At 41.4% G+C, this 26,829-nt stretch overlaps 1 protein-coding gene across 2 annotated transcripts in view; it reads left to right on the top strand.

Annotated features, from left to right (window-relative positions):
• Positions 1 to 26,118, top strand: part of LOC112993673 (VPS10 domain-containing receptor SorCS1) — a 315,899-nt gene extending 289,781 nt beyond the window's left edge. Inside the window, exons 21-28 of one of the 2 annotated variants that reach the window (XM_064514196.1) lie at positions 763 to 886; positions 1,857 to 1,969; positions 5,127 to 5,258; positions 15,756 to 15,855; positions 20,755 to 20,860; positions 21,036 to 21,196; positions 22,537 to 22,655; positions 23,984 to 26,118. In XM_064514196.1, the coding sequence (XP_064370266.1) occupies positions 763 to 886; positions 1,857 to 1,969; positions 5,127 to 5,258; positions 15,756 to 15,855; positions 20,755 to 20,860; positions 21,036 to 21,196; positions 22,537 to 22,655; positions 23,984 to 24,040 (912 nt within the window). In that variant the 3' untranslated portion in view covers positions 24,041 to 26,118. The remainder of the gene's footprint in view (positions 1 to 762; positions 887 to 1,856; positions 1,970 to 5,126; positions 5,259 to 15,755; positions 15,856 to 20,754; positions 20,861 to 21,035; positions 21,197 to 22,536; positions 22,656 to 23,983) is intronic. The other variant, XM_064514197.1, reaches the window with a different exon arrangement.
• Positions 26,119 to 26,829: the final 711 nt, after the last annotated feature.

The following is a 26,829-nucleotide window of genomic DNA, read 5'->3' as shown; positions in this document are numbered from 1 at the left end:
TCAGAGTTGGTCTAACTCTGTTCTCATTGAAGTGGGAGTTTTACTGCAGACTACAATGGGAACAGAGTTCCACTTAATACTGGGTGCTTTGAAGATCTCACCCAGAGTTCATTAATAAGGGAAAATAGAGGTTAAGGCAGAGACCGCTGAAAGAGGGTACAGCTCACTAATAAACTGTTTTTCACAGTGAAGCAAGCTGAGGGGACCTGTGTCCTCTCTAAAATCATCAGTCTCCAAAAATAACTTCTCCATATCTAAGGATTGCATATAAGAGCAACTGAGGAATCTTGATTTGGCCCCTGGTTCTATCACAGCTTCCTTGTGTGACCTTAAACAGGTCACTGACAGCTAGATCTAGCAAAGAAGTGTGCCACCAGAACAGTGAGTCTTGTAGGCTCTCCTGTTAGGATCTGTGCCTCTCTGGGGCAAGACACTTTTACATGTGATCCGGAATAGTCAGCGTGCTAAGGTGGGAAGCCTCCTGAATATAGTTACTAAGAAATGCTAGGATCTTAAAACTTAACCCCTTTGGAAATTGTAGGTATCCTACTTTGAGCTCCAGGAGGATATCTCCACCTGGATCCCTGGACCCTCTTAATGAAGTTGGCTTCCATGTCAAAGGAACCCTTCTCATTAAATGTCTAAGTTTCAAAGCTGGAGCTGACTCCAAAACCTCCCAAATAGGCTGAAGAGCCAAACTCAAACTTGCTTTTCCTTTCCAGCCAAATTAACTTTATTTCTCTTTTTCTCATATATTTGCAGCCATTGATCACATTGGACGGCAGTATCACATTCACATTTTCTGTGGAAGGGATGAATACAATCACCGTTCAGGTCTCAGCAGGAAACACCATTCTGCAGGATACAAAGACTATTGCTGTGTATGGTGAGCCCTTCCCCCTTTATTTCACATAGGATTATTTGTAATCAACAGCTAGAGAGCTAGAATACCTGATGGCAATGTGAAGTCTTTATTCCAGAGTGCTTTGAGTGAGATCCTAAGCTTGGTTCTAGTGGTATCAGTTTGGCATAACACCACTGAACGCAACTGACTGACATTAGCCTGGACCAAGAGCTGCCTCGATGATCTCAGAATCTTGACCCGCTTCCCAGAGCCCTCCTACATCTGGCCTATCACTATATCGTAACATGCAGCATGGTTGTCAAAATGTTATGTCATTTTGCTAGCTGATTTACCCCTTCTTGGCCAGTAGAGGCCTCTTAACTCATGCAAAAGCTGCTTGGGTTGAAAGCAATGCTGTGTGCTGTGGTCTTGTACAGAAATCTGTACTGGTTCAATATTGTACTCAGGCCTTAGAAACAGTTAGGGCACACTAATGTGTAGGTGTCATCTAAGAACCACTGAGAATCCTAGTTTTAGCAGTTTATAATAAGCATGTGGTCACAGCTATGTGGGTATCTGTCTCTGCTAACAGCAATAGAAATCAAGAAACATGTTTTCCAAGGCTAGTTCTCCTTCATTCTTTATCCAAGTCCCCTTCCTTTGTGTTGAGATTTCATGTGCCTGGGGCATGTCCATGAGAGGACAAGCACAGCCTCCTCCACAGGGCTTGCCTGTTTTCAGAAGTCAAGATTAGGGTAACATTTCAATCGCATTCCCAACACAACTGCCTTTCCAGTGCTTTTTATCCATTAAAGTAAAGCTCACTCTTCTCCGTTCTGCGACACTTGCAGACGATCTGTGCGTCATCTGCAGATTAATAAAGAAAAGCAGAACACGAATTGCAGCAGGTTTCACTAGGTTCTGCCCACTTCATGGGGACATCACAACTTGTTTGACAATGAGGCATTTCACAGTCTTTAATCGTCTCACCATCATGTCATTGTATCTGCAGAGCAATTTCAGTCCCTTCGGTTATCGTTCTCTCCAAACCTGGATGACTACAATCCGGATATTCCAGAGTGGAGAAGGGACATCAGTAGAGTAGTCAAGAGAGCTCTGGTGGAGGTAAGCAATGTGCATAATCTGCATTACTGTGGTTCTGATTTCTACTTTACACTTACTTTAGGACTGAATCTCTTGAGGTGTCTTTCCGTCTTCACTAACTAGAAAAGGAACCTAGGCAAATGTTTGAGGCCAGATGCCTACATTTTAGATAAGTGAAATTATCCCATTTTATGACAGTCTGATGCTCAGAGTCAACCTTCAGTTCATATTTTTAATAAAACAGCTTGTATGGAATATTTCTGAGAAAAGGGTATATAGTGAACAAACAACTTATATCTGCCTATAGATGTTCAAATGTCTTTACTTCATAGCAGTTCTTGCTTCTTTTACTGATATTCTTATACAGCAGTGGAAAGTAAGGCTATTTTAATGGAGTAACAGATATGCTGTAAGAGACTTAGGGGACCAGAATGAAGACAATTTTCACTACAGAGAAGAGCGCCACAGTAAGTGCTTTATGTCTTTCATATAGCTTGAGGGTCATGGGTCAGGACTGGATGACATTTTGCCCATCAAAAATATGAAGAAGCTCTGAAGCTCCTTCTCTAACGGTGGAACAGAATGTCATAAAAATATTGTTATGTACCTACAGATTTCAATTCCAAATTGAAAGGCTGAGAAAAGGTAGAAGAGACAGCTGTGGTTTCTCATCGCAGCAGAAAAAAATAATGGCAGGAAGTGTTTGAAATGGGTTTGTGGGCACATGATTAGTGCACAAGGTCTTTCCAGTCTTTTTGCACAGATGATGCCACAAATGAACATATAACCTTACTAATAACGTCCACAAACTTTGTGTTCTTCTAAAATTTGAGTGTTTTTAACCCCCCCCCCCAAAAAAAAAAAAAACAGAAAACCTGTCTGGGTTGTTTCTGAAATTTTTTCTTCAAATTCCTCAAAAGGCAGGAGGTGGGGAGGAAAAGAAGAAAAAAGAAAGAACATTTTTCTGGAGCTTGTTCTGTAATCTTTTGACTTGTTTATATCCGAATCAAGTATTCAAGGATCCATTTATCTTTGGGATGAATTTTCAGAATATAAACAACTCAATAAAACAAAATCAAGCCATGAAGTAAGGATTATAAAAATGCAATACCAAGGCCACATTCCAAAGCAGAGTAGTGAAAACACAAACTAGTTTTTTGCTATTGGAGTAAAAAAAAAAAAAAAAAGATATTTTTGATGGCTAATTACCCCTCTTTATATAGCTAAATGATTCACCTTAAACCAGCCTTTGTGAGAAGTTCCTAAAAAAAACTAAAGATAAAACCAATATATTTCTACAGCAATTAAATATGCTGTATAAAAATAAGTTGAATAACTAAATAATTCAATAGGAAATTATAGCTGTGCTATAGAATTTTTATGAACTTTTATTAAAGGATTATGTTCTTGTTACAGAGTTCCATAGACTAGGGTAAAAATTCTGCATAAGAAATTATAGTTCTCTACTAAAATCTGGTCTTCTCTATAAGTAGACATAATTTCAGATTATCACAAAATAGAATATTTTGTATTACGATCGTAATCATTTCCTCACGTCACTGATTTTTTGAGTCCTGTCTCCCACTTCTGATGAAGAAGACAAGAATGAACCAAGCAGATTAGCCAAAAAGCTTCCAGATAAAAATATCATTCCCTGCCTCAGAAAATGAAGACTTTCTATTATCTGGTAATTCTGCATCTTTTTCTTGACTTCTTAGACCAAACAGTCATACACAAATAATGCCAGCCCTGGCTTCATACAATACACTACACAGAAATACAATACAATACACAGAAAGACTGTATGAGACCTTTATATTGTTATAATTCTTTTCTAAATCCCTATTGAAAAACAACAACAGCAAAACTTTATGTTTTTCCTGGGTACGCAGTGGAGGGGAAGGGTTTCATTTTCATTGCTCCACATGGTATTGCCTTGTCTGGCCTCCTGTCAAGAAGCACCTGCTGGCAGCAGTGACACGTGAGAGGGCCACAGAATTAGCTCAGGTAACGGAGATTTTTAATCAGGGTTTCACTGACTCCCTGTCCTTACTCTGTCATTTGCTCCAGTGAGCAGCTGTTTCTAGTCTTGGCTCCTGAACTAAGAGGGAGAAAAAATCAGGAGTCTTACATCTGAGTAGTGTCTGAGAGGATTTTGAGCTACATTATATAGCCAAATCTCTGTGCTGCATCCAGCTGCAGTGGTCTGCTGTTACAGCCAAGGGCTTCCCCCCGCCCCCACAAAGATGGCCTACTAAAGTCAGCATTTGGAAATTTAAAATTTTGATCAAAAACTTGAAATTAAAATGCGTGTGCTGGATTACTTTACAACATAAAGAGGCAATGGAAGAAGGTTCAGCAAACTGTGTTTCTCTTTGTTTTGGCCCACAAAACTTCTCGAAGGCCAAGCCAGCTCCTTTTCTGAAGAGCAAGTCCACAATATAATTGTCTGATGTCATTGCAACAGCAACTAAAACCGGTTAACAGAGATGACCTTGAAAGTGATACTGGTGGATCTTTTTTTTTTTCTGAATCTTGGCTAATGTTGTGTTTAAGGGAGGTTCAGATCCAAACTGATTGCTGGTTGCTTAAGATTTTCAGCCAAAATGACAAAAAATAAACATTGGCCATTAACTTATGGAACTGACCCAGGATGTGAACTATACGAATTTGTTTGGTTTGGGGAATTCAAATCTGATTCATCTTCTTTCTCTATGAGTCCTTCTCCATAAGGCTTTTAAGCTCTGTTTTGGCTAATCGCAACTCTAGAGTGCAATTCAGCCCACATACCTTGTCTTTTAACATGCTGTTTCTTACCATTGACTAAACAACCTTAGGGATGAGCTTACAATAGACAGATAATTTTTACATAGCTAAATTTAGATGAAACAAATCCTACCAGATATGGCTTTTATTTAGGAGCTCCTTTCAGCATGTCTGTCCGCATGTTATCATTAGGACCCTGCATATTTTACCGGAGAACATGGTAATATAGCTTAGACTAGGAAATCATTAATCTTTGACTTTTTACCTGCACTGGATTTTAACAAGACTCTTCTTGTAGTACAATCTCTACCCTACATAATTTGTAAAAGTATTGTGGTGCCTTAGCAAAGAAGTTGTCAGCATTCAGTGCCATCCCCACTATTTATTTGTCTATTAATTGTCTATGTATCAGGCAACAGGTATTTCAAGCAAGCATATTCTGGTCGCACTGCTCCCTGGTTTGCCCACATCTGCTGAGCTCTTCATTTTACCATATCAAGATGCCACAGGAGAAAATAAAAGAACAGCAGAAGACCTAGAGCAGGTACTGTGCCCATTTCTTGTAGAAATATATATTTATGTATCTGTGTATGTATATGCATTTTCCAAGACAAGTTAAAACTAATAATTATGGTACAAATGCCTCTGGTTCAGTGTGACTGAAATAATGAGTGTAGTACATGCTACATCTTCTTTGTTTTTCTCCAATACTGGAAACAGGATTTGGAGCTGTTGTCAGGAATGGAGACTCCCATTTGGAATCCCTCAGTAATGCCAAATTGGCATAAATTTCTACGATTTTATGTCCTCCTCCTCAGAAGTTCTGTCCTACTTAATGGAAGTAGAGAGAGCAGGAAGGATTTAGGGGATGATTCCTGCCAACATGTACTGGAGTAGCCTCATAAGGTGAAGTTTATGAGACTGTCAAGTCTGTGAAAGCACTGGAGGACAGAGCTGGGGTGTAGACCAGAACTCCATTGACTTTAAGGCAAAGGGATGGTTAGATTATCTTGCCTGCCCTCTTCATAACGCTAGCCATGGAGTTCAGCTGCGCTGGTGTGTACTCCCTGTGTGAGGCTGAAGCAAGTTATGGCAAAGGGGAGGACTGTATGTCCCTGAAGGGTGAAAAGGTCCTGCCTGCAAGGTGAGCCTACCGTGATTATGACTAGATGTTAAAACACTGTGCTGGGAAAAAATCCTGATTTAGCTCTCAGTTTGTTATCCCAGATTCCAGGGGCAAAGATTATTAGCCGTGAGGGGAGTACTACTGTATCGCTGCCTCTCCATGCAGCATGTCAGTGGCCCAAGCAGAGGTACCCTGTGTGAGTATGACCTATGTGAGCATGGGGTGGAAGGTGTCAGCAGTTCGCAAATCTCAGCCTCAGTGTTATGTCCAAATCCTCAGCATTACTGGATGCCTGCTACTCCACTGGATAGCAGAAGGGGTTTAGCCTCTGTCTTTGGATTTTCCCCTCAATTTATGGATGAGTAGAGCCTTCCCATCAGTAAACATATCAACATTATTTTCCCATTTCTTGTATGCTTATTTTTTAATATCTTTTTTCTCAGCTTGACCTGTAATTGGCTGTTGCAATTCCCTTGCAGTGGTCTAAAGCCTTGTTAACAAACTCAGCGATGGGCCTCAAACCACTAGGTCACCCATATATTTCTGCTTTCCCTTACTCAGCATCCTCAGCCATCATCTTTTCTTGACAAATGACTTGTCTCTGCAATTTTCCTCCACCCATACAATAAACAAAAATGATGGAAATTTACTGTTCTGCAAAACCTTTCCTCCCCTTTCTTCTTCTTCCCCCTCCTTCTTTTCTCTTTCATAAATTGGCAAGGAAGGCAGTCCATAAACTATCAAATTTACAGGTGACCCTGCTCCCCTCTGGCACTCAACTGCTTATTGTATTCTGCCAGTTGCTCCCTCTCTATTTGCCCCTCTCTTTCTTCCTCTGTAAAAATGGAGTCTCTGTGGTGGTGAAGAAAGGAAGCCCTGAGAGCACTCTCAAGACCCTTTTTATGGACAAGAAGAAATGTCGTTTTCAGTGGGACTCCAGCAACTTCCCTGGCATCCTGCAGGGTCCGCACAGTAATCTTTGAAGAGAGAGAAATTATTTGCGATTTGCAGCCAGCTGTTTCTTACAGAGGAGGATCTTCCCTGCTCCCATCAGGATGATCAGAAAGTTTTTCTTATTAGTCTGTGGGCACCACATTCCTCTTCCTAGTTATTCCAGTAGAAAATGACATTGTTTTCAGTGGGAACTGCCTAAGGAAGGCCCAGAAGGTGTTTCTGCCCTCAGCTCTGAAGCATATTCTGATACTGTTTCTGTTTTGCCATCCATTTGGGCTGTAATCCTTCACTATCCCTTTCCCAAAGTGTTTCAGAGCCTATTCAACGGCTTCTGCCTGCGCCTAAGGTCACTGTGATGAATACTGGGAGCAGATGTGTTTGCTGATGATAGCGTAGGTTGCTTCTTAGGTACTTTCCATTTAGCATTCTCTTCTAGTAGGAACACCGATCTTTTGCTTTGTCTGTGAGCAAGCAACAAGCTATTCAAAAGCATGTGTGTGAGTTGGTGTGTTTGCAGGTGCACACCCAAAGGAGTGATAGTTCTGTGTGAGTTCTCTCGTAGGGATGGGGAACTTGGAATTATACAGGAGCAAAATGAAAGCACAAACACTGCAAAGGAGTAGGATTTCTCAAGGAAGTACTGAATTGTACAGATTCATTTTTCCATGGTATCATATCACACATGGAAGCTCCCCTCAAAACCTAAAGCTTGTGGTGAGCCTGTCCAAGACACTGTGACAAACAGTTTCTGCCCTCGAAAACTTGCAGTTGGAATAGATCAGATGGAGAGGAGTTAGAAAGATTAATGTTCCTAATCTGCAAAAGACCCGGTTTCAGGACCTGGGGGATGAAAAATCTAACTCATTCTCAAAATCAAAGCTTGGCCAAACCAAATGAAACAGCACAGAATGACACCAGACTTGCATGCTGCAGGCCTCAGTTTACCAGGAGAATGAAGTGTGCTGTAGCCCTCTCCTTTTGTTTTCCTTTTATTAGAGCCTCAAAATGTCATTGTGTATACTTACAGTTTTATGACCTAGATTTGGTGATACAGCCCTGCAACCACCACATTGACACGACAGGTACCAGCACAGAGGTGAGGGACACTCTGTGGGGGTTGAAAGGGAGAAGCCAAGTAAATCATGTGGATAGTACAAAGATTATGGACTCTTGTTAGCTAGCACAGGCAAAGCTGAGGGAGGCTAATGGAGTGGGAGGGAAGGAAAACTGATAGAAGCAGTACAGAAGATGTGCTTCAAACTGCATCTCCCCATATGAAACGCTGGAAGTTTCTGCAGGCCCTGTCTATCACAGAGCACCTTGTGGGGGTTTTGGCGACTTTTTAGCCCTGCTATCTTTCATCCCTGAGCTAATTCATTATTTTGATGTGGGTAACAGTGAAGAAAATGCATTTCATGGACTTCAGCATTTACTGGTAATCTAGATACATATCTAATGACCATGGGGTGCTTTCTTTGCTGCTCTTTCCACCAGAGGCAGATTAAGCTCATCTCTTTGCATCTGGTAAATACTGACTTGTCTGTCTAAGCATACTTTAGGAGGTCTCTCTAGCTAGCTCCTCTGTGGTCTTTAGGTATGTAATTCACATTGACTTAAGAGGGAGCTACATGTCCACTGTCTGTGGAGAATCTGGGTCTTAGTTTCTCATTTGTCAAAGACTGTAGTACTGCCCTGCGTCACACTGCCTGTGCTTGATGAGTTTAAACACAGTAAGTTATTCTTTGGATACAGTAATAGTGGGGGCATGGAAGTATGTAAGTTGTCCTGTGGACCGCGTTAAACTTGACAAATATGTTTTTCCATGCACCTTTCTGTTAGGACAGTGCATTTGTGTCTCATGCTCTTGTTGAGAGTGTATGGTCAGATGGTAGATGTCACTTTCTCCTTGAGCTGCTGTACTGCTCTCATTCAAGTGACCCAAATTATTTTTTTCATGTACATACAGTACCAATAGTTATCATCTCTGTTTGCAGATTACATTTACAAACGTGAACTCTGCATTCCTGATACTTCCCATGGGAGGTGAATGTCCTTTTAAATCAGCGTAACCGCTCTTGACAACTGAAAAAAAAAAGATATTATGAGCCTGGGGACTTTTTCAATGTGCAGCATGGTACAATTCTGTCCAGTACATAAACATAGTGCTTTTGAGGACCTCAGGTTACTTTGTCCAGTCTACTTTCTGTAGTCAATGCAAGCTTATTATTCACAGCCTCATAAAAATGAAAAGGCTTTTTTGTCTTGAAAAATCCCAAAACATTTTGCATATGCAAAAAATCTTTTATTCATGACTAGAATGTGGCAGCTTTTTTTTTTTTTTTTTTTTTTTTTTTGTCACTTGGTTCCACTGCTTCATTTCACAGCAATTTAGGACACACTACCAACCTGCTTAAAATGTAGAAATAATTGGCAGTTGTAAGATGCTGCTGGTTGATTTACAAGTTGTCACTGCACCATCACTAAAATAGCCCCAGTCTTGCAAAAACAGATACCCAAAATTGCCACTGGCCACTTGGGATGGCACACTGTTGTTACACCATCCTTGTGGACAGGCTGGTTGAATGCGATAGTTATAGAATTCCGATCTGCCAGCTTCAAAAGCACTGAATTCTTTCTCTTCAGTGAAAGGCAAACCTCTAATTAGTGGCATTTCAAGTAATTTTTGCGTAATTTTTAGCACTAATCCAATTCATTCTGAATGCACAGTGGGAAGCTGTTCTATTTCAAATTCAGCAGAGGGCAGTGAAACAAGCACAGATACAATCACTCAATTCTTTTCAGTGTGTGAAGGAGGATCCTGAAGGGTTATCTTTTTATTTATGCATTTCACAGATTTGCATCTCTTCACATTGTTTGCTACTGGAGTTTCTTTTTTTTGGGGGGGGGGGTCAAAAACAGTAATTATGCCTACTGTTAAGTCAAATGAGATGTAAGCAGAAGATATAGGAGAACTCTAAAGAGGTGTTTTCATGCCAAGGTTTCAGTGTTTTCATGTATCTCTCTCAAGTTCTGCATTGGTGTTCTTTTACCTGGCCTATTCAAAATAACTTTGTAAAAGCAGAATGCAGAATAGCTGCAATAGCAAATAGCTGATTATATTTGAGGACATTAATCTTTTCCTTTGAAAGAATTATCGGCAATGTAGTAAGCATGATGTCCTTGTCAAATAGCAACACCAATTGGTTCATAGCCAACTGTGATTAACATGTTGTAGCTGTGGCCAGTACCTGTATCTGGCCAAAGAGATGGGAAATAACATGGATGACTGAATATAAAATGGGCAGTGGTGAACTAGGGAGATGAAATACCTCTGGCCAATTTAGCACCGTGGAGGCTGGTATTCAGGAATCTAGTTCAGCCCATCCTGTTTATATGTCTTAGGCTTCTTTCCTTAATGCAGATCTAGTTTTGCTTGCATCTTCTATCATTATTTACATCTGTTTCTCACCTACCCTCTTAAGCTTTAGTGTTTTTAGCATATTTACTTTCTTTTGCCTTTTTTCCTCTGATGTATTTCAGATATGCCCATCACCAAAATATTTAGCAACAAGAGCATGCTTTCTTCCAGATATCTCTGGATACCTGCGGCAGCTTGAATTTACATAGCATCTTTCATTAAAGAATTTCAAGAAATTCCTGATGGACCCTGTAAGTCAGTAGAGGGTGATTATGCTCTTTTCAATGCTAAGTCAAGCGAGGTTTGGAGGCCTCATGTGAAGTAACCAGGGTTATGTAGAGTGAGTGGCACAGTTTAAAGTAATCCACAGTTGCCCTGACTCCTGGTTCACTTTTGCAATACTAGTTCAAGTTGCTTCCTACCAATCAATGTGCATAATTCTTTCCTTAGTTGTTTATTGATTTACCCAATGAGTTGAATAAAAGTGTAGCACTCATTAGTTGAGATCCCTAAACAGTATCTATAAAATGATCTCGATTCTTAGATAGTACATGCAGGCATACTTGAATCACATTCAGTTAGTCTAAACCAATTTACGCCAGAGGTTTCAAAATTCAATAAAGGTGTGGGAAAATGCCCTTCTGGGTGATAATTCTGTTTCTTAGTGCACGAGGTTCTTTCACAGTCCTAATTCTGACAAAATGCTAAGAGAAGCCAAATTAATTTTTGTTTTGTTCTGGTTTTAAATTGGAATCTTTTATTTTTCCCCTCACAAATTGTCTGTTATTATTATTCATTATGTGTCCTTTGGTGAAAAAATGATACATGAAGAATGGTTGCTATTACTGAATTATTTTTTCACATCATGCTTAATTCTGCAAATGAAGCAGATAAAGTCAATGAGGCTCAGTTAAGGACCAAAACTAATTCTGAAAGCTAATTATTTTCACAGGGAGACTCTTCAAGACTATAAATTAGGAGGTTGCTATTCTAAGAAGTTTCATCTTCAGTTTAGTTAGTTGCATCTCTAAAAGTTTAAGATGAACATGGACACTCCTGAGGCCTACCTGTTTCCCAGCTGAAGGGCTAGCTGTTCAATTAGAGTTATGTAGATATTTATGAAATAGGCAAAAGCACTTTGATGTTTCCTCCTCTGCATTTTAGAAAAGAATGCATCCATGGTACCATTTTGAGTACAGGCAGAAAGGAAGGCACAGGACTCAGATTGTTTCCCACTGAAAGCTTTTCCTTACCCTCAGTGGCAGTCAGATCAGCTTTTATATGGAGATTTGCTTCAAAGACATTTTGTTAAGGTTGTAAATAAATCCTACAAGAGTCAGAACCACTCCTAGGCTAAAGTCTGTAGACTTGTGATTCTCAGGGCTAGAAGTAGACGTGATAAGATATGAAAGGCTGAAAATCCCCTTTTCCAGTCTCAGGGTGATTGTCCTGAGTGCTCTGTAGTTCACAGATCCTGTTGGGACCATTGGAGGACCATAAATATTATCAGGGCCATCTTACCCTGGAGAGGGGTATCCAATCCCAACGTGAGCTTGTCACTTAACTGTTTGTAACTTCCTGCTTCAGATACTGCAGGTTTATAAACCATTGTATATGGCTTGTATTTCAGATGATTTTTAGAAATACAGAAATGTATTTGTTATTTTTCCCTCTTTCTACACTGTGTATATTTCTGTTCCTAAGAGAACCTGACTTTTCATGCAAAAGGATAAGAAAATATTGTACCAAGCAAACAAGCATTTTAAAAACATCTCTGAATGCATCTGTTCTTCCCTCAGAAATGGATGTCAGGAATTTTCAGAGCTGCCTGAGGAAGGCAGATGTCTGATTCTCATAAGAACTTCTGGCGTTCTTGAAGACCTCAGGCTGTGTTAAATTAAATTTTAGACTTGCACGGATTCTAGAAAGCCACATTCAAAAAGCTGTGGACCAAGGAAATGTGCTGTGTACTCTGAGCAGCATGAACAGCCGCTGCCTGCTTTGACTCTTTGCATATAGTCCTGGAACAGAGACTGCTATTTCAGGCTTCTGATGAAATACTGATGGTTTCAGGCAGGAACCGTTTTTTCTGAGCCGCATTTGTACAGCTTGTAGCGCAATGAGCTCCTCATTCATGACCAGGTAATAATGCAATATAGTAGTAATAAATGTCAGTTGTGACTGCTTCTCTCTGCCCTTATTCTTTTTCCTTACTCTTTTACTACCTCTCCCCTTTCTACTAACCCCTTTCACCCTACTTCTGCCGTACTAAGTGAGTGCAATCTAACAAACCCATACCAGCTCTCACTGCATTTTCTCCCTCTTTCTAAACTTTTCTAACTTCAAATTGACCCTGATTTGAGTGGAGGGGGATGGAGCAGGTGACTTCCTAAGCTCCCCTACAAACTAAATTATTTTGATTCTAATAAATTATGGTCCCAAACCAAGTCTTTGCCTATCTAGGACTCAAATCCTCCATGGCTTGCATATTGTCTAGTTTGAAGAGTCTGGTAGGACCCAGAAACTGATTGTAAACCTTGTGTAAATACTATATTACTTATTCTGAAATCGGTTAGCAAATACATGATGAAGAGAGGAAGACTGCATGGACACCATAATAATGATTAATATTTAAGCTTTATATAGCATGTTCTTCAATGAACCTGAAATCAGTATGTAGTGGGGACCAGGATCCATATCCCCATTTCACAATAAGGTAGGCTAGTTCCCCCACCTTTGGAAGCTGTACATAAAGCTCAGGGCACTACTCCAATGACACCATCTCAGGAGAGACAAAGAGATTGAAAACCAAAGCCAGTAAATACTTCAAACTGAAAAAGGATCAGATTTAGTGAGTCATCTTTGTTTGGTCTCAGCTGATATCAGAATTAGCTTTGGAGCAGTTGTTATCACTGGGGCCATCAGCTTGCCAGTCAAGAATATTGGTTGAACTTTCTCTGACACTCTCAACATGTCTGCTGGGAGGCTGCCCCGGCACCTCGCAGCTGTAACATCCCTGTCCATGCTGTAGTTCTGTGCTCTTCGCTCTGCACAGCAGGATCCACCAGCAGGCAAGGGGAGACGTCAGTGTTTCTTAATAGTACTGTTGCCAAACAGCATCTCATGCTGACTCTCTAGGTTCTCCTGTTCTCCCATTTCTTGCCCAAATCCATTCTAAAATACTAGATTCTACTAGATACTGCATTCACCAGCTGCATTCTCAGTTACATGTCATATATTAAGCCAGCCTGTGTACAGAGAGCATCACATATAGTTTCTGCCTCTGCCATTTCCCTGACTGTTGTGTGCAGCCATTGCAATGTGCTAAGAGGACAATACCATGTAGTTGGCTCTTTTCTTCAGTTTACTGCCCTGTGGTTGATTTTTTTTTCCCATAGGCCTAGCTGCCCCAGCTGTATTTGGATCTCAGAATACAAAGCATGAATTTAATTCCTACAGGACTATGGAGGAGAGTTGTTGGATCATATTTGGGACAGGAAGTGGCTTGGATGATGTCTCTCCCTTTACTCCTATAAGCCATTAGTGTATCTGCTTTGCAGCATATCCATCAGCATCTGTTGCTCCAGTTTTAGTGATGAGGCACTCTTTGTAATAGTCAGATAGTCAGTCTTAGTTATTAATATGCTGAAGTTCTTAGAGGGATATAATTTGCTTCCCATGCTTTCTTCATGTATTGCACAGCTTTGTGTCACCATCCCTGCTGCCCTGAGCTCAGCAGATGGACCTTTGTAAGCAGGTGGTATTTATTCTTGCTCTTGGAAGAAATATATTTAGAGCTCATTCTGGCACCCATGGAAAAAAATGTAAACTTAAAAGAGATATATTAAAAATACAAATAAAATGCCTGTAAGAGTTATTGCCAAATTGATATTGGACCAAAGGCACCTATTCAAGTGATCAGAAGCCAAAAATGAAGTGTACAAGCCAGGAGTATTGAAAGAACCATTAAGAATGTTAAAAAAATAAAAGAGGCAGATAAATCTCATACTGTGATGAATGATAGCCAAGGAACATCTAATCATATCTGGGTAGCATTTACTGAAATAACTCAAGCAGACAAAAATGAAGAACACGAAAAAGATTGTATAAAAATTATTGGAATGTTCTTTTTTCTGACATTTTTACATTAATCTTCAAGAAGGAATAAGGATTTATTTAAACCAAATTAAATTAAGTGGTTAGCACCAGTATACGGTTCCTCTTGAGCTTGATATGGCTATAAAAGCACAACGTTTTCAGCAATTGCATATTAAGGGCTGTGTGTGGGTTTTTTGGTTTTTTTTTTGTTTTTTTACAGTTTTCCAACCACCTCTCCCTAATAACCTAACACTCAAAACAGTGGGTATGTTGAAGTGGAAAATTATTCACTACTGTAAGAAGAGAAAAAATAGATGAAACATCTAGCGAATGAACATATGAAAGACACAGAGCAAACTGTCAATAGCTTGTCTACAAGCTTTCATTCTTTGATATACCTATTTGGATTTTTGCTTTTAATGGCAACATGCCTGGAACTTTTTGGGTACACTTAAGAGCGATGTGGAGAGAGTGGCCCTGTGTGAATATGACAAACTGTCTCAAGAAAGGGGCGTTTACTGACAGATTGGACCAAAGCCTGACTTTGTTACTATAGAAATACAGCTTTTATGTGGTCTTATCTTGGGAAATGCTTATTTTTTCTCTTGGGTTATTTAAGGAGGAATAGCCTACTTCATTTCTGCTCAAGCTCTATTGCTGTCATCAGAGTTTTTCCAGGATAACCTGTAGTTCTAAAAGCTCTGTGGGATGTCTCTCCCATGAAAGAGAGAACATGAGCATGTGAAAATAGATGCGACATGCACTTTAATCCAAATGCACTCTGTAGTCGGTCAACAGCACAGACACTTTCAGACTTGAGCTGTTTTAGGTGTGTGCTTAAGGATTAGGGAGCAGCTGGCTTGAAACTTAGGGTTGGATTAAATGAAGCTTGGTTTTAGGACTTGAAATTTCAGTGCAATCTGGGATAAGAATTTAAAACCTATGTTCTGGTCCAGGTATATCACATGATGTGAACATGCTCTAAAATCATTGAGTTGGCCATTCAATGGACAAGAGGTTATTTATTTTGAACAGATGGCAGTTAATGATTGAAATACCTCTCTTTGCTTGAGTAGTAAATGCAGTTCGCTGATGTGCTATTACTGGCTGATCCTGCAGACACACACTGTAGTCATGTTCCTTTGGGGCTTAATCCCCTTAGGTTACCGTGCTGCTCCTGTAGTGGTGCAACAAATGCACCTTGTTGATATAAATCATTGCTAACCATATGCAAACCACTCTGGATATAGTACCAGCAGATGTGTAGAGCTGCACAGCCCTCCTCTTTTTAAGGTGATAGGAATTTGTGCTGCGAAAGTCTGTGGAAGTCTTGTACTCTGGAACATCTTTGCTTTGTGGACAGCTCCACTTCCTACCCACCTTTTGGCAGTTTAAAGCAATGGTAAAGAAACAAATGCATTTTTTATTTTCTCCTTTTTTTCTAGATTTCAGAAATACTGATCCAGAAACTGAACCAAAATTTTGTGCATTTTGAGTTGAAGCCAGGGGTTCGAATCCTTGTCCATGCTGCTCATTTAACAGCAGGTCAGTATCCACTTCATGTGTACATCCTCTCTGTTGATCTGTAGCACAGTCAGCAGCATAGACCTTGATGGTCTCTTAGTGTGCCATTAGCTAGCAACTGCACTTTAAGTACTTCTTGTTTCTATGACACAAGAACAACTCTGTGTAGGTGCCCACTCCACCTCACTTTTCTTTGTCATGCCAAAAAGGTATAGTGGCTTTTAAATTTGCATTTAGTCCTTTTGTTTGCTTGATGTGCAAGAGATTGCTGTTCTTGCTGGAAATGTAACATAACTAGCAGTGGAAATGTGTGCTTCTTGGCTGTCTCTGAAATATTCAACAGCTAAGTAGCACTATGGCATGTTCAGCCTGGATCGTACAGTGCAGAGGTTACTAGCTAGAGCTGGACACTTGCATTCTTGGGTCACTGAAAATTCAGAGGAATTAAGCATAATTCAAAAGTTACTTAGCAGTCTGAAAGACATGCACACACAAACACACATGCACACAATTTTATGTACTCACATGAGATTAGGCTGTTTGGCCTTGTTTTGGCCTGTCTCAAAATGAACCATCTCCAATGTCCTGACACTTAATTACATGCCTTTGTCTGTATTCTGTACTGTTGAACCTTCATTTCACAGTAGAGGCCCTGTTTAACTACTACAGGAGAAGGAGCAGCTATATCCATGCTCAGGATTCTTAGGAATTCCTTTTATCCAGCAGTTGCTAATCATCCTGATCAACTGGTGTCACCTTCTTTTGCTAATGCTAATTCTTTTTGCTACAGAACAGCCTCGGTTCACTGTACCAGTGAAATGCACTGCAAAAAGATTTTTGTAGTATGAGCAGGTATGCTCATATTGGTGTCAGCCCACATGCTGACCTGTCTATAAGGGGAGGGAAAAAGAGACTGCTACAAAAGCGTGGAGTGCGACTGCATTTAAATAAGCCTGAAAGAAAGCCTTGGTGTTTGTGATATTTCATGTTTCCTAAGCAGAACTTGCTGATATTTACCCTAGCAATATTGCTGCATGTTTCTGCTTTCCATTAGCTGTGGAACAGATGATCCTATGCTTGCTTTTAGATATGTTAGAACCAAAAGCATATAAAAGCAGAGATACAGCATAGCTAATTAATCTCTAAAGAAAAGAAAAAAAAGTTTAGGCAGTCATTTTAAGTTTGCCTTACTGTTTTTCTTTTGTGGACTGTAAAAAATTAACGATAGGCAGATGTTGCAGAAGAATTGCATGACTTTGCATTTAAGATTAGAATTCATATATATTTTACATAAACGTTATCAATGAAGCAATCTTTGGCTTGAATTTTCAACAATGACCCATTATGCAGAAGGAATCTGATTTTCAGAAAATGCTCAGTGGCTGTCTCAGAGATGTAGGCTATTTGATAGCATTTTAATTTGCGCTTCAAATGTGGAGTTACCTGAGATTGCTCATTGCTTTTGAAATTTGTTTCTGTGCATTTACTCTGGCTATGCTAATGGCTTTTTTGCCTTTTGGTCAGTCTATTAAAGTAAAGATCAAATCCCGAAATAATATTTGGAACTGATTTCTCTGGCCCTGAAGATTTGGTAAGCTTTTTCTAATGAATTATAGCTAGGAAGAACCTCATTAGATATAACTGGGAAAGGTTCATCTTTATCCCTTGCTACTTGAAGGGACATTCCTGATTTCATGCAGTGGAAAGAGATGACAGTTAAAACCACATCTCCAGCCCTGCCTTTAATGAAGGATGAATTTGGATCCAAGCTTTGTGCCATGTGCAGGACAGTAACCTCTGCAGCTTCTCAGAGAGGAACTCGGGGCATGTCTGCCTGAAGGAGTGCCGAGAGTCCTCAGCTGCTCTGCCCATGCTCTGAGTTGGATAAAAACCAGTTAGCTCCAGTCCCAAAGCCAGATATTTAGTGAAGGTACTATGGCATTTTTCCTGGGCTACTAAACCTTGTCAGCTGCGCTCTGTGAGCTGAAAGCCAGGGTCTGTTAGTGTGGCATGCTGCCATGCCAAATGGCTGTATGGCCTCTGAGCACATCCTGGCTTATTTCTTGCTAGCTCAGGCTGAAGCAGAGGGTGCTCAGCTCAGACACACTGTGCAAATATACCATCTTTGTGCCTGTTGAAAATACATGTTTTATTTGTGTTTACTTACACACCAGGAATGACTACTCTCTGTCTGTGGTAGATGCAAACAGTCGTTTGTCCTGCAAGGTAGACTCTGTTGTTCTTCTCTTCTAAGCTGCTGGAGAGACATGAGTGATTACTGTAACCAGCTTCACAGTGTCTATAGAAACACTGCAGGATTTTGTCTCATGCAGAAATATGATTCAGTGAGAATGCAAAATGACCCTGGATTGCCAAACTAGATATTAAAAACATCCAAACAGCAGCTATTGTGAAGTCTTTGAAGGAATATCGTTCCTTATCAAGCTGCAGAGGACATGACTGAGTTCCCTGTATAAATGAAAGGCCCTATTTCATGACATCAAAACTTGGGAATAGTTTAGAATTTGACTAAATGCCAAAAGAGAGATTTACTTTGCTGCTGAAAACTGTTGTTTGGGTTGTCAAGGAAGAAAAAGGATTCTCTGTTTGAAATTCAGTCTCTTAAAATTAAACTGAAAAAAGCAGGGAAACTTGGAACTGGTAGACGCAAGCTAGCACCAGAAGCAATCCATGGAAAACAGATGATCCAGCAGTGGTGCTGCTCCGATCTGTGGTATCCCTTCTACTCTCAGCCTCTTCACTTCAGCTCCGTGTTGGCCTCCTGGCAGCTCAGGGCTGTAGCTGGCTGAAGCACACAGCTCAGCATGTATGAGTTTGTGTAGGGGCACATGTACATATTCATATGCCTATGTGTGTATGAGTATGTTCCCATGCCTCAGGGCACACATATATTCCTCTCTGTGTATGTGCCTGGTCATGTGCAGTGGAAATTTCTGCAATGGGGGAGCTGCAGGGAAGAGAAGTGCAGTTGTCTAAACTGGTTTGGTGTGGATATTAGGCAGAACTGCAGAAATGAGCCAGTTCGTGTGTGTGTGCGTTTGTGTTGTACATGAACACGTGCATTCCTTGGAGCGCAGGAGGAATGACTAGCAGTGGACTCAGCACATTTCACACCTCTGTCTTTTTGTTCTGGACACACTGCAGAAAGAAAAAAATTTTAAAAAATAATGGCAATTCTGGACAACAGATTGCAATCTGTTCATTATGTTTATTTCCTTTTCTCAGGGAAAAAAATAAAACAATGTCCCCAACCCAACAAACAATAACCCCAACTCTATGGCTTAGTATAATATGCCAATATTCCTCACAAAATAGTTAAAGAGCTGTTTATTACCAGACTCTCAGCACAGCATTATAACAGGAATATTGACTGAAGCTGAGCCTGGAACAGTCAGAGAGCCACTTCGTCATCACGCACAACTGCAAATACCCACAAAAAGTGGGTGCAAAGGACACAGAATAGAGACGTGAGGAATTCATAATAATGGATCATTTCACCCCCGTTCCTTCGCTTCCTGAAGGTAGCCTGCTTGAAGGGGGTAGGAGGAGCTTTTTTCACTTCTCTTTGCAAACTTAGACTTTATCAAGCTTGGTGGGACTGCTGAGAGAAAGCGTGTGTGTACGCCTGTGTGGTATGTCCATGAGTGCATAAGTAAGCATATGCTTGTGTGTGCATGTGTTTTGTGTGTGCTGGCTCTGTTTTAGAAAGGTTTGTTCAGTGCATGTGTACAAGGGCAAGAGAGAGAGGAGGCATGTGTGGCAGTGGTTCAGTTTAACTTAAACTGTCTTGCAGGGGAAGTCACTACCTATGTTTTGTTCTATGGGTGTTGCCAAATAAAGACAGCCGGTGAGGATGTATCTGCTGTGTCCATTAGCCCTGTGTAATGGCACACCTACCATCGCATGTCTGTCTACAATATGTTTTGTTAGTGTCTGCATGATTGTGTGTCTGCATGAACAGCTGAGATTGTTGGATTTGTGTGTGTTTCCCTCTGTGGATGCTGGATATCTCTGTGTGTGTGTGTGCACATGAGTGGTGGAGACTGTCTCTATTTAATGTAATTTATTTCTGGGAACACCGTCACCTCTGGATGTTTTGTGTGGCCTTATTTTGCAAGGATCTATGAAAAGGAGCTGCACAAAACTCTGTGAGAGGCACAGAGAGACTCTTTTGTTTGATTAGTCTGCTTTTTTTCTCTTGAACCTGTGCACTTCCTTCCATGGAAAACATGTGGGAGAGAGGACAGGGCAACAGGGGAGAGAAAGAGGTAGGTTATATATGAAAGAGTGAGTAAGGAAGGGAAGAAGAAACTGAAAATGTGTGAGATGTGAGAAGAGCTTGTCTTGATAAGGCATGGGTGCTGAGACAGTGTTTGAGGTGGGAACTGGGCTTCTGTTAGGAAGGAAGATGACTGAGCAGAGAGCAGTATGTGTGGTGACAATCTTCAGTAAAATTCACTAGCCAGTTGCTCACTATTCACTGTGCATTGGGAGCTACCCAGACTAGCTCTAAGCAAAAATAGGAAGTCTACGTAAGAAATTATCCCATAGGTCCCTCCAAGATCCTCCAGAAAGTCCAATTTTGGTGCCCAAGTGACCTCATTTGCAACTACTTTAGGTAACTATCTCCAACATGGGAGAGTATGTTTGAGGCATTTCTGTAATAACTGGCCAGACCTCTAAGCAGAAAGCTATAGGTTTTCACATCAAGTGCCAGGTTGAGCATCACAAGTCATCTCAATCCAGGCTTCTCCCCACATGGATTAGGTCAGGAGAGGAGTCCGGGAGATGAGTTGACAAGTCTGTTACAAATGCCGTAGGGGAATATGTGCTGTTTTTAGAGAGTACCTTTCACTCCAGGCTGGGAGGTGGCTCTAATGTTCTCCTCATCTCTTGCAGCTCCCTTGGTGGACCTCACTCCCAGTCACAGTGGTTCAGCTATGCTGATGCTCCTCTCCGTGGTTTTTGTGGGACTAGCCATCTTTGTAATTTACAAGTTCAAAAGGTATGACCCTTCCTGGGCCATTTCCTTCTCCTCATTATCATCTTTCACTGAGGTGTTTGGGTTTTGTGTTGTTGGGTTTTCTTTCTCTCAGTGATTTGTTTCTTGGTTTGTAAAAGGCTAATGCTATGTCATCTGCCAGAGTACCCCACAATGATGGTTTTTGTTAATGTTTTAGGAAGATTCCTGGCCTTAATATATATGCACAGATGCAGAATGAAAAAGATCAAGAGATGGTCAGTCCAGTCAGTCAGAGGGAAAGCATACCTAATGTCCCTCAAAGTGAGCTGATGAGCCCTGAGCAACTAGTAGATGAGAAGTTGGATATCCAGCCCATAGGTAAATAACTTGCAGCATCCTGCAGCTGGTCAGCCTCTGACTTATAATTGGCTAACCCTTCTCTAAGCCTCCTCCCTTCTCCATCTCCCTGCACACTCCTCCCCCATCCTCTTCTGCTGCAGTGTTAGTTTTGCTACAGGAAACCTTGCTAACTCTTCCCTCTTCCTCACTGCTATATGATGACAGGGAGAAGAACAGCTTTAGTCTTTTTCCCTCTCCTAGTTGCTCTGTGTAGATCCCCTCCCCTTCTCAAAAATGCTATACTCCTGCTTCACCTAACTTGCGCTATCAAGCGATTTAATTTATTTTCCTGGGGCTGATGTAATTGTGTGGTTAACCTCCACACCTGAGTCCTGTCCAGGAGACCCTTCAGCCACCCTCACCTGGAACATGGAGGTGAGCAGGTGATTCGGTAAGTCAGATCTAAAAGCTGAATATTCTTTGATGTTTTCACTGCTGTGGCCTTTGTGCTCTGCTGGATCTTGCTGTCAACAGCAATGCTAGCCTGACTGATTCTCAGCAGAACTGGGGATCTCTGCATTGGACAGTTAGGTTTACCCTCAGGCTGATTTCTTCCACAGGCCTCTGTGACTGAAAATTTGTAAGGCAGGCTTTAGCAGGACCTAAAATGAGCAGGCTTAGAGAAAGCATCCTGGATCCGTTGTACTTTTGCTCATGCTTGTATGATTGTTGTTATCCTGATTACAGTAACACTAGGGCTGTTGAGGTGGAACAGGGACATTTCAGTCCGGGTACATGTTCTAGTAAAGCCAGCATTGCTCGGGCATTGCTCAGCTTCACTTTTGAGGTGACAATTCTGCAGGCTCAGACCAGAGGAGCAAGTAAGGACACAGACCTATTTTAGAGGAACTAAAGTTTATAGGTCTTTTGGCTCAGACAAAAACAAGGCATAGTCTTAACTGAGATGTCTTAGCTGCACAGCTTCATCAGCTTAACCATGCATTCACATCCTATCTGGGGATGTCCCTAAATTGTAAGAGAGTATTTGCTAAAGCAGGCTTGGTGTAGTAGCTACTGCAGAGAGGGAACAAGGGGTAGGGTGATTGAAAGAGGGAATGTGATGTGCTAAAGTTGGGGCCTGTGAAACAACCTGGGAGAAAAAAAGAAGAAAGTCTCTTGATGAAACTGATGTCTAAGTTGGAAGCCATCTCCGCACTGTCATCAGTACTGCTCTCTCCTCACCTGTTCACCAAGGAGAGATCAGGTAGCTATTAAAAGGTTTTTAGCAGCTATTCATCAGCACACCTGGACAACCCTGCTTAGCAGTACACAGGATGGAGTGAGGGGACCAACCTTCCCATGTGGTGTTCCCCATACAGAGCAACCCCAGGCCACAGTCCAGAACCCAAGGAAAGGAAATGCCACCAAGGTAGTCTGGACAGAGGACTTCCAAAAGGCTTGTGGATCACCAAGAGGTTTCAAGCCAAGACCCGGAGCGGTGGGTCCTTAACTTTAACAATTCCTTTTTTTTTTTTTTTTTTCCCCAGAAGTCTCCAAGGCAAAATTGATTTAAGATGCTAAGGGAGAAACACTCAATTTCAGGCCATAAAAATCACTTTCCCAGAGTTAGATGGGCTTTGAGCTTCCCAAGGAATGGAATGACCATGGTTCACATCCTCCAAAAGGAGGTGGAAAGGGCAGGGAAATGTACATTTTAGCTGGTCATGTAGACTGAGGCAACAACAGTCAGACACCTGCTAGCCCCACTCAAGGTAACTTCAAAGCAGCTCTCACTAGTGCTGGGAACTAGTTTTACCCCTTGAAACCTCTAGGATTAGAGATGCCTGTTGTGAGGGGAGGCCGAACTGTATGTAACTTTATCTGGTGCAGCTATAGCTGTTCTGACTTTATACAGTAGCCAGCATTTTGCGGGTTTCTCAGCTGTACCTTGTCCAGCAGAACACTCTATTGAACCAGAAATTGGTGTTTTATATCTCCTTAGTTTACCTCTGTAAGTGCATCAGCAAGCACAAAAGGTGAATGTGTAATATGGATAGACTCAATTCACTATCATGAGGAATCAGTCCAACAAACTCCCTAAGAGTGTTTTCCCATCTGGCAGTAAGACAAATAAGGAAAATGAATCAGACCTCATTGACAAAATGAAAAGGTCTGAACCTAGGTATGAACAGATCAGAAAATGCTAAGGTTCTTCAGACTCATATACAACCACCTCTTCTGTTTCTGGAAATCAGCAATCTCTTTTTTAATGAATTTTCTTCCCTGTGGAAAAACAAAGCAAGACTGTAATTGGGTGTTTCTCTTTTATATGCTTGTTCAAAAGTCAGAGTTTTTCACCCCTTTGACTAACATTCAGGGACCCTTGGAATCTAAATGAAGGTTACTGGATGATTTTGTTTTCTCTCCAAACCCTGGCAGCATAAAACACAGTTTCTGTTTTCTGGATGTGAGCAGTTCAGGCTCTTCTTTTGCAAAGGCAAAGCTTAAGGTGGTTTGTGAAATCTCCAACACCTTATTGCAAATGAGTTGCATATTTCCTCTGAGGACCTCAGCCCCTCCTTCCCTCCACCCCTCTGCTCTGGCCTCTCCCTGTGCTGTTCAACACGGGTGAATCATCTTCATTAGCAAAAGAACAGGACACCACCTTCAGTGTTTTGAATGACAAGAAAACATTTCTGGGAAGAACGTGTCAGTCCGGAACAGTTGAATCCCAAAGGCCAGCGAGGTGATATCTTCAGCATCTCCTTCCTTGGCTAAACACACTTGCTATTTACTGACTCTTATTTTGTTCTTTCTTTGCCACAGGAAGTATTTCCACAGCTGCTGAGCCCCAGAGCACAAAAGAAATCCCTACCTATGTAAATGGTTGAATTGAGGACACCGGTATATATGTATATCTTAAAAAAAAAAAAAAAAAAAAAAAAAGAGGAGAGCTCACTGCATTTGGACTTTTTAATTCTTCAGATGACAAAGGGTTTTTAGCTTTAAGCCTGTGCATGTGGACATTATACTGAGACCATAGTGGAACTGCATTGTACAGGTGTTAAATTTTAGTGGGAGTTGGGAGGGGGGAAACAATACCACTATTCACCCCTGTGGCTCTTCCCCTCACCCCTCCACTTTTCTCTTTTTTCTTATCTTTCTCTAATTTGTAGGAAATTCATAATTAATATAGGCCAAAAATATGCATGGGGGTCTCTTCTTTACAGAGAGGGGTGGGTTGGGATTTTTGGAGGGGGGGGTCAGGGGAGGAGGGAGGGGGCATCAAGGGTTCTTGGCTTTAGATTTAACTGCTGTTTTAGCACTTTGGGCTGTGGGAGGACTAGCCACCCCAGCAGACTTTCACAAGAAATCACACTGGAGTTTAAAGGCACTGAAAATACTCTTGGGTCAGTTTGGTTTATGTCTTTTTTTGGACCCTGCCCTTCCTTCCTCTAGCTGCAGCTGCTGCCTGCGCCCCACGGCTGTGCAGAAGCTGAGTGGGTGCGTGGGCAATCCCAGCCGCAAAGCCAGGCTCTTTCTTAAGCAGTTTCTTAGCCTACTCACACTGAGGTACCCTCTGATATCACTGCTCAGAGATAACTCTTTCTGCCTCCTGACCTTGGACTGAACAAAACTAGCATACATTACAGGCAGGGAGGTCTGTCTATACTGCACTTTGAGGAGGTTATTGCCAGCATGTACTTACACTGTACTTTGTACCAGCCTTACACCTTAAATTTTGACTAAGAGAAAGCCCTAATAATGTCCTCAGTGGCTTTTAGTGCTGATGTTTGGATTTGTCTGGGGAAATCCTGGGAGACCTTTGTCTTTTGGGAGTTACCCCAAGGCCTGTCATTTTTTGGAAGACATCTAATCCATGGATAGGGAGCAGGGAAAAGTTTATATGTGGTTTCTTATAGCCTTCTTAGCAAATCCCACTTGGTCACAGATGTGCGAACTACTGCTGTTCTGAGCAGAGGAGGGGAGGATAAAGCAGGACTTGGGCTGAGATTGTTCCCATGCATGTTGAGCCCCAGCACCACAGGACTGCTCCTGTACGAGATTCGATTTCTTATCACTAACCCTTACACGGCAGCTGGAACTGTGACTGCAGGACACGTGCACATAGACTATGCAAGGAAACGGCAGGGAGCAGGCCTGGTGCTCGTTGTACAAGTCCTCCCAGAACTCTGGGTATTTGCTGAATCTGAACCCCTGGTGTTTCACAGTTACTGATTTCCAACTCAGCTCAGGTAAACCCAGCTCCAGGATTTGGGTCTGATGTGCAAACAGGTAAAGACAGTAACCGAAAGACATTTACTTAACTACACTGAGCAAAGGCAAATAGAGGCTGGTTCCTAATCAGTGTAGCAGGCTTAGGAAGGCACACTGATTCTCGATGTGTTTGTTCGAAAGGCATTGCACATGGTAACCCGAGTCAAGGGCAGGACACAGCGGCGTTACTGGAATCCCAAGGGGGAAGGGATGGTTTTGAATTTTTCTCTCATAAATTGGGCATGGGGCCCAACCAACCTCACTGGTGGCAAAGAAAAAAAAGTGATACCAAGTGCAAGAACATTAGGCCCGTAGTGAACAGACAATCACACAACAGTCCCCTGCCCCTTCCTGTAGTTTCTCTGAAGGCAGGTAGAAACACAGCAATTTGTGTGGCTTTGCTATTGTGTTTGCAACTACAGCTTTAAGAAAGACGGGAAAGTTTTGGCAGCAACTGTATAATACTCCCCACGGAAGTCCAACATTAGCCAACTTATTTTTATAGTAAGTCAATCAAAAAGTTTTCTTATAGCGTTGGAACTATTTCTAATTTTAAAATTACTTTTTTGATGTACTTTTTCATCTTATTTTTCCCCTTCGTTAAATACAATGTAGTGTAATGTATAATTGCTATTGTTTATTGCTTTTACAGTCATATTTATTAAACAGATTATGTCTCTAAATGAAGGCCCGTGGTTTTTTTGCTCATTTTAGCTCTCTGTCCCTGGCTGGGATCACTGAAGACATTAAAACAGTAGGAAGAGAATACCCTCAAAGAGAAAGGGATATCCAGTAGCATGGGAGTGGGAGAGGGTGGTGATAGTGCGCTTCTGAAAAAATACAGTGCTTGGAATGACGATGCCAATGTGAAGGTAACGCTCTCAGCCCTCAGCCAAAGCACTTTGTAAGAGAGGCATGGTACTGCTATCTCCATTTTAGAGAAGGGGAAACTGATGGATGCAGAAGTGAAATGCTGGTTTTATGGTTTCCAAACACGCCGATAGGAGAGCTGTGAGCAGCTCCTTGCAGGTCCAGCACCGTTCCCCACATGCGGTTACCCTACCACATACACACACTGTTAAAGGTTCCTGTAAAAAAGGGCTTTTTGTGTAGGAGGAATTCAAACCCTCTTGACAACATTGATGAGGAAAGGTTTGAATTATTCTCATTACTGATTAACCAGGTTTTACATGAGAAGAAAATGAAGCATAGGAAAGTTCAGTCAGTTTGCCAGGTGACAATAGATACATGTCTCTGGGGGGGAAAAAACTCTACATCTTCTACTTTTCAAGCCAGGATGTAACAGTGAGATCATTCTGCCTCTTGTAAACCTGCCCCCTGGTTTAGTCCTCTAGCCTTTTTTGTACCTCTGCTGTATGAATTTACATGTGCAC

This window comes from Dromaius novaehollandiae, chromosome 6, assembly GCF_036370855.1.
Source record: "Dromaius novaehollandiae isolate bDroNov1 chromosome 6, bDroNov1.hap1, whole genome shotgun sequence".
Lineage (NCBI taxonomy): Eukaryota > Metazoa > Chordata > Aves > Casuariiformes > Dromaiidae > Dromaius > Dromaius novaehollandiae.
Note: the sequence above shows the minus strand (reverse complement) of the source record. Positions and strands in the feature narration are given on the sequence as shown.